This window comes from Chaetura pelagica, unplaced genomic scaffold (assembly GCF_000747805.2).
Source record: "Chaetura pelagica isolate M959 unplaced genomic scaffold, ChaPel_1.0 scaffold697, whole genome shotgun sequence".
NCBI classification, from domain to species: Eukaryota; Metazoa; Chordata; class Aves; order Apodiformes; family Apodidae; genus Chaetura; species Chaetura pelagica.
In genome coordinates, this window is record NW_009953927.1 from 46692 (window position 1) to 64822 (window position 18131).

An 18131-nucleotide genomic window follows, 5' to 3' on the forward strand; every position below is an offset into this window, starting at 1 on the left:
ATAGATTAACTTCTGCCAGGCAATATATGAGTCAGAATTGATTCCAAGAATGGGAACAAGAGTGGCTGGTTAACATGCCAAAAGCTTCAATGCAATGAATTTTACCACAAAAATACCCCTTGCTTATAGTGTCCCTCTGTGGTGCCTGTTTCTTTTCACCTTGTACATTTTAGCCATTTATTAGATTTGGAAAGTACCATTTTACTAGGCATTTCTAAAAGAATCTGTTCTATCATTTTTACATTGACTCATGTGTCTGGCATTGGGACATTACGTAGCATTATTTCTCAATGTGAGTAAGAGGCAAGATAAAAAATTACTGGTCCAGAGGCTCTTTCCTCAAAGCACATATATAATTTCCCCCACTTCAAACAAAAGGTGTAAGTAAATAGAAAAGTCGCTTCACAACCATGTATTAAGCTTTTCTGTATCTGGCAAATGCATCCTGTCTTGAAGTAATAGGTTCCTGTGTTATGTAGGAAAACAGCAGATTGCCAAAATTAAATGTAAAATTCAGAAACAACCACAAGTCTGACATTTGGATTTCTCTTCTAAACACCCATGTGGGAACTGTACACAGACTGCAGTCATTAGGCATGTGATTACTTGAGCTGCAGTGCTGCTGGAGGTGGGAAGAAGCTCAAGCTGGCCTTTCACAGTCCCTATAGGCTGACCTAGGTGGTAGTCAGTGCCAAAGGAAGTAATTATAACGTCACTGCAAACACACACCTACCTTGAGGTCTGTACTCCTTCAGTTTCTTGTCTTCATGAGGGAGCTGTTTTCACCAAGATGTTCCAAGGAAGATCATTCTAGCTCCTCCCCCCTTTGTTCTTGGCAATGTGGCCCTGCCTTTTTCCCCTGGTGCTCACCTGGGACTTTGCTCAATCAGTTTAACTCATTAATCAACAGAAGGTAACTTCTGATACCTTGCTTTCATTATTTTCTCAGGTTTTCGAAAGCTGGATCAGCTCATGGAATGTCATTGGCAGAGAACACTGGAACTGACACAGAATAGTAGCGGGAGCTTTAAGTTCCCCACATGGCAGTGGTGAACAACTGTCTTCACTGCCATTTCTTGAAGTCCAGCTGAGAATCCTTCAACTCCTGCTCAGGTATTTTTAGAGCCTTGTAAAAGTAATAAGCCTTCTGAAGCTTAGTTCTTCAAGCAGGAGGTATAAGTAAGCCTGTTTATTCATCATGATAGTTCATTTGCATTGAGTTCTACAGATGAAGTTGTTTCTATGGATAGTATAAACCACAAGAGAACACCAATGCCCCTCTCTGGCTTTCCTTATTCAACGGGTCAGCTAAGGTGAAATTCATATCAGCATCAAGATGCCTTAATTAACAAATATATTTGGTGTCTGAATGTGAGCAAGATGTACATGCTCCCATGCTAGCTTGAAGAGTGGACAGCCCGAATCAGCTCACCTAAATCAGACAGCTAAATCTGATCAGCAAAGTAGCTCTATAGGCTGTTAATTGTAATGATGTAATGACTGTAATGACGTAGTCCTGCCTGACACAGATACACTCCTGGGGCTGTTTTCTTCCACTGCCAAAACATGGGCATATACCATCGTTCAGGCTTTTAGGTAAGATGGGATCTACACAAGTCCTGTGGTGCTCTGGACCAGCACCTGGAAGCCCCATTACATACCTTAAATGATACTGGGCTTCTCTGCAGAGTCACTGAATCACACCCTGATTCCCCTGAGGCATTATCCTTTTCTGGTTGGATTTCTCCAACAGCTCTGTCCCTCCCTCTAGAGAGAGAAGAGAGGCAGTAGAACATCACTAAGTTATACACTGGGAGATGTTGAAGATACGGCATTTTCCATAGAGACAGGCTATCTGACATTTCAGACCTCAACTATCACTACAAATAACTATGGAGGTTTGTCAGGATATCTGATACGTGGATTCAGCTGTAGGTATCAATCTTGAAATAGTGCAGCTTATTATTTGCAACCACAGGCTATTCCAGCCAAAGGTAAACTGGCCTGCTGTATCAGTAACACGTCTTGGCCAGTTCTGGGCACAGCAGGTCTTATTTGTAAATTTAGCTCCATGCTTCTAATTTTAACTATAAACATATCATTCAGTGAAAATGCCGATCTCATTAGGCATTGCTTCTATCCTAAGGAAAGCTGCATTCTACTTCATTAAATGAGGAATGCTTCGTTTATCCCAGTAAACCCCAGGTTTTCCATTAAAAATGGGTTATTTGCAGTAAAACACATTGGGTCAGGGCAGGTCAAAGACAATACATTTATTAAACTTGGAGAAAAAACAAACAAAACACTGACATAAGGAAAGTTAAATAGAAACTGAAAGACACATCTTCTGACCAGCGTATAATGGCTTATGTGACCAGTAAAGTACCAAAATGACATTCTGAGTTTGATTGAGGTATTTAACTATTTTTGGCAATAGAAACAGAGTAAGAAACTTCTTCCAAACACACACGTAGGCATTACTTGCATTAGTGTCTACCATCTATGAAATTTTATATGAAACTAAATAATGTAGCTGTTAGAAAAATATAGCAGCAAATTAGCAGAATATCTAATGCACATTTACCATAAAGTACGTGCTAAACTTAAAAATCCCATCCAAGAGTTGGGCCCAGTCCTGTAGCCCTTGGTCACAAAGAGAGCATCACAGAGTTCAGTGGGAGACATTATGAGCAAGACCTGCACTCGCTGCACTTCAGACACTTCTGTTCAGGCCAGAGAGAAGAAATTAACATCCCTATTTGCTTTCTAAGAATCCTAGATTCTGAGAAGAACCCTGCTATGTTGAAACTGTGGCCTGGAAAGGTAACTTCTAAAGCATTAGCAGCAATTGCAAAGCTCAGTCAAGTTCTTAACATAATTAAGAACAAAGAGAGCTTTCCCACTGAGTTTTAAGTTTTCTCCCCTTTTACTTCTGAATGTCTGCCTAACGTGGTCAGAGGAGATGCTGTTAGGCTGGAAAAACAAAAAAAGACATTTGAATAAAACTGTATTCAATCCCCTTGTTCCACTGAAGTCTATTAATCCTGTTATATCTTTTAAAATGAACTGCTGGCTAACTCCTGAAGTCCTTATTTTATTTTTTAAAATCAGGACTTTATGTGGTGCAAAGTAATATATGTCATGATTCCTTTGGTTTTAGGAGGGCTTCAGAAGTTGGTCAAATGTGAAGAGATTATGCTGCTAAGTCACCAGAGCTTATTCAAGTGTTCTTAAAAATTTTCAGTGAAAGTGTAGTTGCACACTGTTTAATACTGTGGTCAAGAAAATTTTACTTATAAAAAATGTAGTATTAGCATTAACTAGAATCTGATGAACAACAGAATAATTTGCCCAAATATTTTGTATATTTTAAAATTCTCTACAAAACTTCAAATTGAATGTGTATTTCTGTATTAGTTATCATAAGAAAGTAATAGAATCAGTTACTTTAAGTTTCTACAATATTTCAAACTTTCTCTATGGGTTTCTTTGGAGGTATAAAATGGCTCTGTAAAAATCTATTTTTTCTTTGTACTCCGGACAAAACTTTTATAAAACAGAAAACTTTTTAAGATTGCAGCAATTACATTCCTTAGGTGGGTCATCCTAATTTAATTACAGTGTGTAGTTTAATAGAAAATAGGTTTTTGTGACTAAAATATTAAAATATATGTTATTAATTTGTATAAATCAAAATAGATGTTTTATTTATTCAAGCTACTTTCATTTTTTAACCTATATGTTCAGTTCCCAATTACTGATACAAAGATCTCTGCCAACAGCACAGCTTCTACTAAATTCTTAGTCTTTAAACCACATAATTTTTAGCTTTATCAAAAAGCATGATTCACTGTACATTAAACATAGTAATTTCAATGTTTAGTATCACAAAAATCAACACCCACAAGAACAAGACAGCCACTGCTAGTAGAACAGTCTCAAGACAAATTAATAGATAATATTTACAGAACACAATAGGAATATTGTGATGAATATTTTATGTTGCAACATTTCAGATAGAATTTTAAGAACCACGAGAAACTTTTAGACTTCATTTTGGTTTCAGCATACAAGCCTGAGCTGACCCTCTGCTGTAAAACACTACGCACACCTAGTCAAAGAAGAGCTACGGCATCATTTTGTTCAGCTGGTCTGTGCTCACATAGCCACAGGACATGTTGAATTCCTTGTCTGGCACAGGCAGTGCAGTTGCATTGAGCACAAGGCCTTGTGGAGAGTGAACAATATGAATGGATGTATAGTCTGGGACAGGTATCTCTGAACTTGGGGCTTGAACTTCTGCAGCTGAAGCTCCAAGGTTGATACCGGTAGTGGTAAGGCTCTCTGTGGTGAAGTAAGCATTGTCGATACAGCTTTGCTCCTGAACACGTGGCTCCTCCTCTTCGTGGGAAGTCACAGCAATACATTTTTTCACATCTGCCTCACAGAAGTAGGCGCTGTCCATGGTGAAGTTTTGTTCCATGCAGCCTTCACACTGTGCTCTCCCCATCTTGGATTTCTTCCCTGGTGAAAGTACGACACGTCCGGCTGGAGTAATATCACTCACTTGCGCGTAAAAGTCAGTAGTTGTCAATGTGTTCTGGTGACTCAGCTGGGCATGGATCAGTGGACTGGCTGAGTCAGTGCTGCCTGCAAAAGGTGGCCATGGCTGGCTGTTGCCAGACCGAGTGCTCACACGCGGCTGTTGGGCATCTGTGTTGGCAAGGCTTGGAAGAGACTCATAATTTTCTTTTCTATCAAGGCACAAGAGATCCTCTTCTTTCTCAGTGACCTTTTTGAACTGATCAATATCAGAGATGGCCTCACATGTGTCGCTTGCACTGAAATCTGTCTCTGGAATATCTGGTTCACAACAACTGGCCAGTCCAGAGTCATCATCCTTTGCTCCCAAGCAACTGTGTGATTTCAGATGTTCTTCACTCAGGAGCCTGTCAGTATCTGAGACTCTCTTCTTTTCATCTGGGTCTTCTATGTCCAACTCAATAAACTCAACCCACAAATCATCACTGTATAGCTGTGTCTTGTAGCTGTCATGGCTGGCTAAGATGGAGCTCACTTCATCAAGTTTTCCTTTCTATAAAGCAAAAAAAAATAATGTTATACAGGAAATAATAAAAACACTTGGGCTTTTTATGATGTTAACTTAAGGAAAGGTAATTGCAGCAGATGTAATAATTGCAAGTTTTTAAAAATTAATTTATAAAAACTAAGGCTGTTGCAACCCCACCCCCTTGTTGTAAAAAATGTATTGCCTGGGACAACAATTGGCACCTGCTAATACCATGATTCCCACTGTAGATTTTAGAGCACAATATTACCTTCAAGAGATCTGAGTCAATCCCTTTAATCTTTGGAACTGGTACAGGAGGAAAAATCAGCATTTTTAACCTGGAAAAAAAATGAATGATGGCTTTTAATCAACAGTGGTTCTTTTTGAGGAAGATACAAAGAAGATTTGTTGTGTTGATACCTAATTATTTCAAAGCTGAAATGTTTGAAGATTCAAAACTTCAAGTTTTCTGCAGACTTCCTTGCTGAAGTCACACCCATTTATGTGGAAATCCATTTTGGATTCCAGTCTTGAACAATTTAATGCTCTACAGAAAGAGTAAATTCCTAGAGATCTATCAATAGTTTCCCTTTTTACACAATTTTCAAAGAAACCTGATACAAGCCTCAGTGTGCAGGATGACTCCCCCCAGTTTTTTTTCCAGAGACACAGTAGTCTTATGTAATCCAAATAAATTTAAATAGGAGAACAAAAAAGGGAGTTGTTGAAAAGACTGAATTACTTTAGAACTAATAAATAAAACAGAAACACAACAGCAAAAACTTAGGCTAGTATTTTGCCATGCCTGTGACACTTGGTTTTTTTTAATAATTGACATAACAAGTAATATATAATAATGACAGGGTTTTACCCTGTAGAGAAAGGACCAGAAAAAAAGAGGGGACAAAAAAAGAAAAAAGAAAACAAGAAAACTCAAATCAAAGGATCATTTTCCATTAATAGTAATTCAGCAACAGCAAGTCATGTCTATCTCTTCCATTTTACTTTCCTTAATTCTTTTTTTGCAAGCAGGTATACTGTACTTCCCAATAGGAAAATTCAGCTTTGTCTTTATACTGGGCTACTTGCCTGTTTTAGATAGTAAACTGTGAAAATGGTAGATCTAAATCCAAATGTTAGTTTTGCTGCATTGTTAGTAGCCTTGGTGAGGTCCAGAGAGGATCAGAGAAGTCTTAAAAAGTGCTAGAGAGAAATTTAGGCATGTTCTGCTTAACTATGGAGGGCTCAGATTCTCTAGCTGTTCTTGGTTTTGGCAGACCCTCAAAGTTTTGCCCAGCAAGCCTCAATGAGAGCCAGAAATCCAGTAATTTTCCACCTAATCCCTGGAAGGGCTGTGTTAGCTGTGCACTGGCTGGGCTCTAGGGGTACCAGTTTATGATTTGCACTTACAGTTGAATCCACACATCAGCTAACAAAACAGACAAAGGATTTTACCACTCACTGCCTGGATATGTAATTTGGGAAGAACTATGCTCTGCTCCTTTCTTAGCACTGCATAAGTCAACTTTTTTTTTAAAAGAGTATGGCCTAACCATATGGTCCCTGTCCTAGGGAGGCTGATTCAGATCTTGTCAGATCAGAATTGAGGAAAATACAATTTGGTATACTTTCAGAAGCAGGAGGAAACTAAGCCTGGATATTCTGTGTTATGAAAAATCTATGCAGCCTGCTCCTCTGAGGGATATATTGCCACTCCCAGCACTATGTGCACCAGTTTGAAGGAAAGGGTGTATGCCCACAGGTCCAGAGAAGCTTTTCAGATGAAGGATCTACAGTGGAGAGAAGCCTCCTCCAGCAGTCATGATTTGGATGAAAGATATCAATAGGGTCTGATCAGAGACATCCTTCAGCTCTCAGCATCTTCTGTGACCAAACCACTCTTTGCTCAGTGTGCTGATTTTAGGGAGCTCCTGGTCTCTCATGCAAATTCTTCTTGCCCCATTTTGACACATCGAGCCTTTGTCATGCATTGGAAGAACCTTGCTCTTAACTCTGGGACTGTGATGCTATTGCAGGGGGTGGCTTCCTGAAATGAAACTGCATAGTGCTGTTTCCCTAAACTATTTTTTTAGAGATGCTCCAACTGCACCATCTTGTTTTCATTTTGATGACTTGTCCTTACACTGGTATGTGCAAAACACCTCAGTGTTCATTTCTGAAGTGTACATACAAGACCACGTGCATGCATGCACTTGGACTTGAGCATGGTGTTGCTCCACATTCTAAGACAGTACTACTGTGACATCCAAGATGAATTATTCTGCCAAAAACTACCCCTGAACACACACATTAGAGGATGAATTCACTTTGAGACCATTTTGTAATTTTTAGACATATGTGTCATTGTTTCATTTTTATAAATGACACAATTTTATAATTTTTATAAATGACACAGTCTGGTGCTGCGTTGTTTTGTTTTATTCCTGTTATTTATAGGTGCTGCAGTCTATCCACAGAGACCAAATACTCCCCTGTGACTCAAGCTCTGTCCCTTCAGTCGATGAAGAATTAGTCAGCTACTAGCACAATAGTCTAAGAACAAAAACATATATAGACGTATGTTTGTGTGAAACTTGCTAACAGTATGTAGATAAAAACAGTATTTACAAAACCAATCCCGTTCAAAGCCTAAGCAAATTAACCATGTAAATACTGTAGAATAAAATGTTTTGAAATCCAAAAGGAAAAGGAGCTGTCAACATAATCAGATGCTGGAGGCCCATTACATACATATGGCAGCACCAATATAGCCCATGAGAATGGATAACAAGCTTCAAAATAGTTTCTAGTCTCTTAGATTTGAAACCATTGAAGAACCCTATTTATTAGGCTACAAGTACATAAAATGTAACAAATAAAAAATCTCTACCTTGGTTGTTTAGACAGCAGGATTAAGATCACTGTTATGGCCAGCACACATGATCCGAAGATACCGACTAAGAACCATGGAAACTCAATTTCTGAAACAAGAGAACAAAAACATGTTAGCAGGAATCTGCATCTCAGCTACATCTTTAATTTCCAACCTTTTCTTCCACTGCTGGAGGATTCCAGTGTGGTGAAAAATGATAGGAGAATTTTTGGTTACTTAAATGTGAAAGTTCTGTGTGTGGCAGAAATAAATATAACCTTTTGTTCTCAATGGTTTCCATATTGCATTTGTGAGTCCACTCAGATCCCTTGCAAAAACAGGCTGTTTTTTTAAATATAAGTAAGATCTTAGTACAGACAATATACGTGGCAAAACCAGAAATGAGGAATATTCTGCCTGCTTGGAACACAGTAGCAGTAGTCCTGATGGCACATAATGCTACTGGTTGTTGGCCCAAGCTGGAGTAATATTATTAATAGCATACTAAATCACAGGCATCATCCCTCCTCTCCCCTCCCGCCCCCTCCTTTTCCCCTTCCCTCCCTTCCCCTTCCCTCTCCTCTCCCTAGTTTAATGGAGAACCTGCAACTCCTTGTCATGTCAGTAAGGCCCATGAATGTCCAGCTGCTTCAAAAAGTGAAAACTATTGAAGTTCACTACCTCATATTTTTAATACACAGAAAATTGAAATTTTCATTCTGTGTTCCTAAATGTGATAAAAAACCAAGCAAGAATAAACACTCAATCAAATCAGATCACTGCTGCTGTGTGAGATGTATGGATATGGATCAAGCTGCAGAATCTGAGTTGTAGTAACTGAAGAAAACTGCTTGTAGTATGGCTTCAGATTTTCACAGTATTTTAATTTTCTTCATATTTAAAGCTTAACAACTTAATGCAGCTGGGGTTAATAAGATAATGTCACATGTTCAGAAGATTAGCAGTTCATATAAACCAGGAATGAAAAACTAGTAATACAGAGAGTTAAAAAGGGGAATCTAGCAAGTTTTTGAAAGAGTTATAGGTAGTTTAACACCTTCACTAATGCCCTGGAAGATGAAATGAAGCAGCTTGTTAAAATAATTTGCTGAAGAGCTCATATTTTGCAGAGTTAAGTAGCTTAGACCTGAGAATGCTTTAGGAAAAGGCATTGTCTCATTCTTTAAATAAAAAAAAAATGTGGTGCTCAATGGCTGCTTCTTCTCTGTCTTTACTAGCCCTTTAAAAACAAGTAAAAGACAGAAATAAGAATCAGAAAAACACTCATTGTCCTTCATAGTATTGAGCATATCAGAAAAGCACATCATTCTGATAGCAAACGTAGCCAGCAGTATAACACTTCAGTAGAAGTGACATTTCTTCACTACTGGAGTGCTCATTTTAGATGATAAAGCATCATATTTGGCTGTATTTTAGGCTCTATAAGATGTGCAACTACAGCTATTATTTCGGATTCTTAAAGCTATCTGCATTTTTTGCTCTCTAATGAGGTGTGAAACAGTCTTGCTGAGTTTACTGGGTTGTATAGGCAACTTGTCCATTCTCAAATCTCATCAAGCATTTTTCATGTAGTAGGCTGAATCTATTAAAGCACACAACATTAACAGTAATAAGAAAAAAATTAACAACACTGGAAAGACAAAAAGGCAGCATGGTTATAAAAGAATTTTGCTGCGCTTTGCTTATTTACCTTCAGCACAATGAACAAATTCAACTCCTATTTGAGAAAATGACACATAAAGGATTTCACTGAACTCCCCAAATTTTTCGGAGGTACGTTGTCTTGATCGGACTCGTATCTCATAATCTATTCCCATCTTCAGAGAGTACAGTGGAACCATTGTTGAGAGCTCGGGTTTTAACTGTAAAGACAGAAGGATTGTCATTTGTTGTAGTTGTACTGGCAGTTTTAGAATGCTTCTTGATTTATGAAATAAACATTTGACTTTTTTTGCTACTTGGTTGCTGTAAGATACCACAAGATAGTTCAGAGAAAATTCACACCATTTACTTTTCATTCACTACCCATCAGGCTTTGCTGTGATCCAGGGGACCAAAAGAGGAGAATCCAAGTTCTCTGTAAATAGAGTCAGTGAAGAAAGGCAGCTTCCCTAGTTACATGCCTTAAGTAGGTGGTGTGAACATCTCCCACTGACTGCAACAAGATGTAAATCCTTTTAACTGTTATAACACAACATTACTGACTTCACAAGGCCAGAAACCTTGTTAAAACATTAGTCTTAAAACCAGTGCAATGTCCACTACGAAATTAATTTTTAAAAGGAAAATGACGTAAAGGCTTTCTAATCAGATGTGTTGCATCTTACAAATGCATTTGTTTGGGGAACATTGCATAGCTTTCAAATTTTCAACTATATGTAAAATATGACAAAGGAGACTCTGGGAGAGTTGGCATCATATTGACAGTCTTACAAGTTCTTAAGAATTAACTGCAACACAGTTAGATACTGCTGCATAGCAAATTATGTAGGAAGTTACATTACTGGTCTTATGTGAAATTTCTCTCTTCTATTACTCCTCTAAGAATATGTATTTTATCTCCAACAGCCCAGCAAAAAGTATATAAAAATAAGGAAAATGTGCTCAAAATAGAAATCCATGTGGCAGATGTTATATTCTACTTTTACTTCAGAATCAAGAATAATACTGGCAAAGTCATTGTGGGCTAGGAATTAAAACACCTGGAAAGGAGCAGCTACTGAGAATTTGAAGAAAGCTTCAACAGTAATCCTATAATCACTGCAGTAGCATAATCTAAACTTGAGACACATTCTGTTGGTAGTTATGATCTGTGGAGTTCTCTCATCCCTGGTGGCTCCAGACTTGAGTGTTCTGTGAACCAACCAGTCAGATTTTGGAGGAGGCAGTGATCCCAGATAGTCTGCTTTTCTCTGCTAGTTGTTAAGCATGTAGAGAACCATTGCTCTGTACCACTAAATTTTTTTAACATATCAAGACTATCCAGTTGGGAAGTGTTGGGAAGGGAATACAATACTTGTTACTTCAGTTTACTTTGTGAGATGAAGCAAAAAATAAATAGTATACAAAAGTTTTACAGGTAGATTAAAAAAGGGAATACAATACAATACTTGTTACTTCAGTTTACTTTGTGAGATGAAGCAAAAAATAAATAGTATACAAAAGTTTTACAGGTAGATTAAAAAAAATTTTTTTTTTAAAATTGGTTGAGTTTTTTGTCGTTTTTCTGAGACAATTAGTGGATTTTCTCAGGGACACTGGACAGCAGAAAATGTTATATACCCCAAATAATGGTAGCACTTGGAAAAAGCAGAAGGTGGGCTCAATTAGAGCCCTGAAAAATATGAGGTATAATTACAGTAGCCATGTACCTGAAATTTCAAGAGTTGCTAAAGCCCAGATAGTTGATTAACAGGCAGGATGTCAATGAACTAATGAAACTTTATGTAAGGCACCTGGATGGAGCAAAATGTATAGATGGGGGCAGGCTCAGCATTAAGTGAACAGATGAATAGCATTTGTCATATGGATTAAATAAATTAAAAACCATATCAGAGAGAGAAAAGATAATTAATAACTATGCATGACAGCATATAGCAAACCCATGTAAGGCATGTGACGGGGAGCTTGGAAGCAGATGGCTGTGTTTCTGGACTTAGGGCATGCTGTTCAGTCACTGTACACAGAGTGATGCTTGTGACTGCCCCACTACAGACATGTGTGACAAACCTGCTGTCCCGCTGGGCCATGTCACCATGCTGCCTGCATGAGTCTGGTGCTGTAGGAGGGGGTTAACACTGAGCAACTGCCTGTCACTGGTCAGCTGCAACCCTGGGACACTGAGAGTGCCTGCTGGGATGAGGGCGCCAGAGGCAGAGGCTGGCTCAGGCATGACAGGTAACACAGCAACCAAGGCAATGGTTTTCACCAACAGAAAAATGATGAAAACGGGGAGATTTGCATTACCAGGGAAAGGTTCAGAGGCATAGCACAGGGTTGGGCATCCATACAACAGATGCAGATATTGGGCTGTGCATCCAGTGCAGTGCAGGGAGATGAGTTTTGTATCCCGCAAACTAGGAAGCCCTGTATATCAGCCACACTGCCATATGGACATATCGATGGTGTTAAGCTCTGGAGTTAGCACTCCATGTTCCCTGCCCTGAGTGCACTTCACTGCAGTGTGAAAGCAAGCTTTTCCAGAAAAAAATAATCAAGATAATGAGAGACAGCAGAGTCCTCCCTGGTCCAGCCCGCTTCACTGAGGACTGAGCTGTGATTACCATTTCATCACATAATTAGGTGGATCTGTGTCTGTGTTGTTTGGGGTTTTTTTTGTAAGTCAAAAGACTGGGTCAATCTAAAATATGATCAATAACTAAAGGAAAATTACACTTTCAGGTTTCCCAACCACACACACATTTTTAGGCACTTCATAAACAGACACTTCACTACAAAGTCATCATTCTTCACTATTGCTCCGGTGATGTGAATTTTCACACCTCGTTTGATAAACACAGGGTCTGTATAGCTAGTGCTAGTCACAACTGATAACCTTGGATAGACATAAGAGGACACTATTTTAGTCTAGTGAATGTAATGGGCAACGCTTCAAGATAGGAGGGTAGAATTCCAAAAAGATATCCTGTAGGGAGCTAATAACAATGATTACATTTTTTTCCACCTGTGAGCCAGATTACATTTGCATCTATCTCAGGAACACCCACTATATGTGGGTGGGGATTTCATTGTTTTCAGGAAGTTTCTCAGAAAATAATTTTGATCCCCTTATCATTACCACTTACTGTTATAAAACTTTACTAATTAATGTTTTAGTCCTCTTTCAATTTGTAAGTTATCTATTTTCAATTAGTAAATGGATTGGAAAAAATGGGATGATATACATGAAAAATGGAACAGGTTCAAACCAAAACATCTAAAAAAATTACAAACAAGTCTCAGTAACATGGAGACTTAGAACTACTTAAATACTGTAAATTATTTTTTTAACAATTTTGCATTTGTTTTATGTACAAAACATGATGGTATATTTCACCAGTCAAAGATTATCTTTTGTATTAAAATCTAGTAGCAGCAGTATAAATAAATGTTCTATCTCTTTACTGCTTCAACACTCATTACAGAAGATACCTGTAGCAAAGACTGCAGAAAGTGAAATCACTGCTCCAGTACTGCTACTCAGAGTTTTCCTATTGTCTTGGCTCAGACAAAAATTTTGTTCAGAAAATCCTCTTTTGTGCTCTGATAGTGTCTCAAGGAATTATGCCATGTTTGTGCTTTTAAGCTGAAAGGCTCAGTAACATGCAATATACACAGCTGCACTGGAACATAATCTATAGTACTATTTTTCTTGAGGCAAGTAGAGAATTCAGCAATTCCTTATTTTTTCTGAAGGAAGATACACTGAACTTCACACGTTTGCTCTTTTGATAAGAACTATTCTCAAGGCATGATGGAATTATTGATGGTACTGAAGGAAGAATGGAGCTTTATTGACATATTTACACTATTGATGCCTAAAGGCTTAAAAGAAATTATGCATATTTAAAGAGGTATCTGTATTGCCACCTGCTTTTCTAAATCCCATAAATGCTCTGCTGATTTTCAGGTTCTTAAGGTGTATGGATTCACTGTCTAAACTTAACTGATTTTGTAGGATTTAAAGTACAGAGGCTGTAAAGTAAGTATAAATTAAACCAGTATAGAGGGAAATTCAGGCAAGTATTAGCAGAAAGTTAAAGAGAAAATAGGCCTGTTTGACTGTAGACTTACTAAGATGGAGTAGGATAAACATAAAATGCAGACATTGAGAAGGGTCAGAGGCAAGAAGAGGTCCAAGGTCTTTCACAGATGAAGGCAAGCAAACTAGTTTGACTATGTTTCAATTGGTAAACTTGCCTTTTGTAGATTAAGACAAATTCCTAACAGTATTATCTGCATTTCTTCTGCTAGTTCTGCTCTGAAATTATGTTGTTACTACACTGTACTGGTTTTCAGGAAGAGTTCTCCATATGCAAACAATTTCTTTCCTGTAGCAGCAAAACTAACTACATAAGAAGTGAAGTGTTTTCAAAAAGAAAACTTAAAATATTTTGGCTATAGATATAGATTTTTTTTTTTAATTTTTTTTTTTAAATGGGGCAATATATACAGTCACAGATTTCCCATTTCTGCCTGGTATGTCTTATGTATGTTTCATTATTTTTATTTGCTTATTGTATCAAATTTAAAATTATAATGCAAAGCTTATATATATATATAAATATATAAATAAATATTTTTTTTAATCCACTGAAATAATAATTATAAATATTAGAACTTTACAGGTACCCTGAAGAATCTGAACTGACCTGGTGACATTTCTAAGCAAAATATTCCTGTTCCAGCTACTAAAAATACTGTTTCAAATAGCTGGAGTTCAAGAAAACAGTATTTTTATAATTGAAAAAAAATCTGTATTTATCTAACGATTGCTATACTTCCTAATCTACACAGGGAATTCAGGGTTTGTTATTATTATTCCATGTGCCAACTATCTTGACGAAGTTACAATGTTTCCTGGAAAACTTCAGAAGAATATGGGCATATTATTGAAGACTTAAGGTATCATCTCAGTAGCAATCATAAACCTGTTACTTTTCATACCCGTAGAGAAGTGTTAGGGACAGAACAAGCCTGCACTGTATTATGACTACTGTATAATAAATATTTACTTCATACCTTATTCCATTTTGTCTCATTAACTTCTTTGTACTGCAATTCATACTCCAGAGTAATCCATCCCTTCTGGACATCTGCTGTTGGTGGTGGATCCCATCTTACTTGAATATCCCCATGGATCCCAGTCTGACTAGTATTTAGCAGAGTCCAGTTAAGGTGGACAGGGGGATCAGGTAGTACTGTTTAAACAGAGTATTTGGAATAAAACAGTGAGTTTTCAATGTGACATGATCATTCCTAGTACACACTGTTAAAGGATTTTGGGACTAAAAAAGCATATTTACCACATACTTGCTGATTAAAATCTAAGCCTATAAGTCAATGACAAAGCCACTACAAGTTTGGTAACATGAAGGCACCCTGCCATTGGTGGTAGACAGGCTCAGCAGAAATCTGATCTGAGTGACTAATAAGGAAGACTAAAGATGTATTACTTATTACACTACATTTTCCAATAGTAGCTCATAAAACATTGAGACATAAACAATTCTCTATTAAAACTTAGATTTCTCACTAGAAATAAAAACAATAATTGGACTAGCACAGAAAGACAAATAAAATATTTAGTAACCAATATAAAAGTACATTGACAAACTGAAAAATTAAGCTGAGTTTGTTCAGCTGAAGAAAAGAAAGCAGCAGGTATTATAGTCACTTGCAGGAATAAATTAATTATGTATAAACACATCACTGCTCTGAACAAGCAATAACATCTAAAAAGTCTCAGACAGTCATAATTCATATTGCAATAAATAGAATATACAATATATATGCATAAAAATTTAAATATAAAACCTATATATTCTAGCTGAGAAATGCTAAACATCCTGATTCAGTTGATTAGCATTGATTCAGGAACAAAAAACTGTTTAGCTCCAGAACTTTGAAGTATCAAGATTTTAAAGCCATCCTTGCTCACACTGAACAAGGGTATTAGGACCCAGCACAGGCAAACTCATCTGCACACATTTAAGAGACCACTGGTATTCAGAAAGAAGAAACAGGTATTTGTTTTCATCCTTTTAATTTTCTTACAGTCTGGGCAATATTTTCTGCTGTGGATCACATTGCATACATTACAAACCCAAACCTGTTCCTACATACTGTATTTTTTTAGAAACTAACCTTTCAGAAAAGGAAAATTTAAACCCAGTGTGCGTAATACAAAAGCTTACAGCATCCTGTCTATTGTGATATAAAAATATAGAGGGAAAAAGCATAATGGAAGCATACCTATTTCATCAACACTGAAACATTTTTCATCAAATACTTCGTCTTTATTGGCAAGCTTAACACAATATGGTATCCAAATAGAGGTGTAGGATGTATTGAAATAACAGCTATTTTCTCCTGCGGTGATATAATCAGGGCATTCCTTCCAGTCCTCATCATTTCTAGAACGACAACAGAAAACGTCACATACATGAGAGACAGGTTTATAGATCTTACAAAGTACAAATTATAAATGTTACAAGACACATTGTTGGTAAGTCATAGCTTTTATAGAAGTAATGAAAGCATGTCCATATTGATTCTGATTTACAATGAAACCAAACCGCTATCCAAGCAATCTGCATGTATCTGTTTAGGTTCTTGTGTAATGTTAGTAATATTTCTAGGCTTTGGATTCTGCTTCCAAAAGAACAGAGAACACATCTTACTATGCTGGTAGGTGCTCATGACCACCAGCAAGCACAAACTTGGGTAAATCTGATGTGCATTTAAGCAACTGTTGTTCAGGCAAAGTTAACTTGCAGTAGCATGCCCATCTACACAATGAGGTCTGAAACAGTGAAAGCCTTGGGCAGATCAGCACCTGCAAAGCCCAAGGACAGGGGAATGTGTTGCCCTGGGCACCTGAATTGGGATGTAGCAGTGGAGCACTGATCACTCACACAGGAGGGTGCGCAAGGGTGGATGCTGCAGGAAAGCTGGCACAAATCAACCCAGCACTGCAGGATGTGAACAAAGGGAAGAGAAACATAGTTCCATGAGTGAGGAAGGGCTAAGTTCCTTGGGATACAAAACTTCTAAAACGTAGGCTTGGAATACTAGCAAGAAATGTCCTAGATTTTTCCATTCTGACTTTGTTTAAAAATTCATAAATGTTCTTTGTAAATAGAAGATATGTTGCTGGGAAGATGACATTAATTTCACCTCTTAGAAAAAGACAAACCAGCAGACTATATTATAAAAAGTGGCATGAACTCTCAGACTGCAAAACACTGCTACTTATGTACAGTCACTTTCATACAGGCAAGCTGAAACTACTCAGCAGGTACAAAACCAAAAAAATCTTCAGTAAAAGCAAAATGGCAATGAACAAAGTACAAAAGTGTGAGACATTTATTCAGTATTTCTGAAATCACTTTAGAAAAACAAATCTCATAATGAACAGATCTGCTGTTGCTGTTCTTTATCAAGATAGTATCTTTCAGCCCTAATATAGACTGAACAGAGATTGTAAAATATCAGTCTTGGTTTTAAAAAATATATTATAAATGCCTTTTCTTACTAAGAGCCATTGAGGCTGTATAGGAGGATTAAGCTAAATCAATTATGCCAAGTGCAGCATTTAATACTGGAGTGGGCGCTTAAGAAGCAAAAAGGCAGATGCTACTTAAATTGAATAAGAAGGATTTCTACTACTAGCTGATGAGACCAGATCCTTTTCTAAAGGAAATGCTGCAGCTCTGCCAGAGTCAGGACTTGAAAAGGTGTATGTGGTCACATACTATGGCTGGTGTTAAGCAGGAGACCGGGTTAGATGGTTGAGCTCAGTCCTGAGCCTTAAAAGTAGTTTACACATTGACACACAAGTATTTTTAATAATAGAATCATAGAACACTTAGGATTGGAAGGGACCTTAAAGAACATCAAGTTCCAACTCCCCTGCATGGGCAGGGACACCTCCCACTAGATCAGGTAGCTCAGAGCCCCATCCAACCTGGCCTTGAATGCTTCCAGGGATGGAGCTTCCACAACTTCTCTGGGCAGCCTGATCTAGTGTCTCACTACCCTCACAGGAAAGAATTTCCTCCTGATCTCTAACCTAAATCTCTCCTCTTTCAGTTTAAAATCATTACCCCTTGTCCTCACTACAAAGCCTTATAACAAGTCCCTCCTCAGCTTTCCTGTAGTCCCTTCATGTACTGGAAGGTCACTATGAGGTCCCCCCACAGCCTTCTCTCTTTCAGACTGAACAACCCCAACTCCCTCAGCTTCTCCTCATAAGAGAGGTGCTCCAGCCCTCGGATCGTTTTCGTGGCCCTTCTCTGGACATGTTCCAACAGGTCCATGTCCTTCTTGTGCTGGGGGCACCAGAGCTGGATGCAGTGTTCTAGGTGAGGTCTCACCAGGGCAGAGTAGAGGGGCAGAATCACCTCTCTTGATCTGCTGGCCACACTTCTTTTGATACAGCCCAGG

The 18131-nt window shown here is 37.9% G+C and overlaps 1 protein-coding gene across 1 annotated transcript in view; it reads right to left on the bottom strand.

Annotated features, from left to right (window-relative positions):
* Positions 1 to 3651: 3651 nt before the first annotated feature.
* The window catches only part of GHR (growth hormone receptor), a 132260-nt gene continuing 117780 nt past the window's right edge, over positions 3652 to 18131 (bottom strand). Inside the window, exons 6-11 of the mRNA XM_010001594.1 lie at positions 15939 to 16099; positions 14706 to 14884; positions 9655 to 9826; positions 7962 to 8052; positions 5340 to 5409; positions 3652 to 5095 (exon numbers count right to left, since the gene is read on the bottom strand). Coding sequence (XP_009999896.1) covers positions 4127 to 5095; positions 5340 to 5409; positions 7962 to 8052; positions 9655 to 9826; positions 14706 to 14884; positions 15939 to 16099 — 1642 coding nt within the window. The 3' untranslated portion in view covers positions 3652 to 4126. The remainder of the gene's footprint in view (positions 5096 to 5339; positions 5410 to 7961; positions 8053 to 9654; positions 9827 to 14705; positions 14885 to 15938; positions 16100 to 18131) is intronic.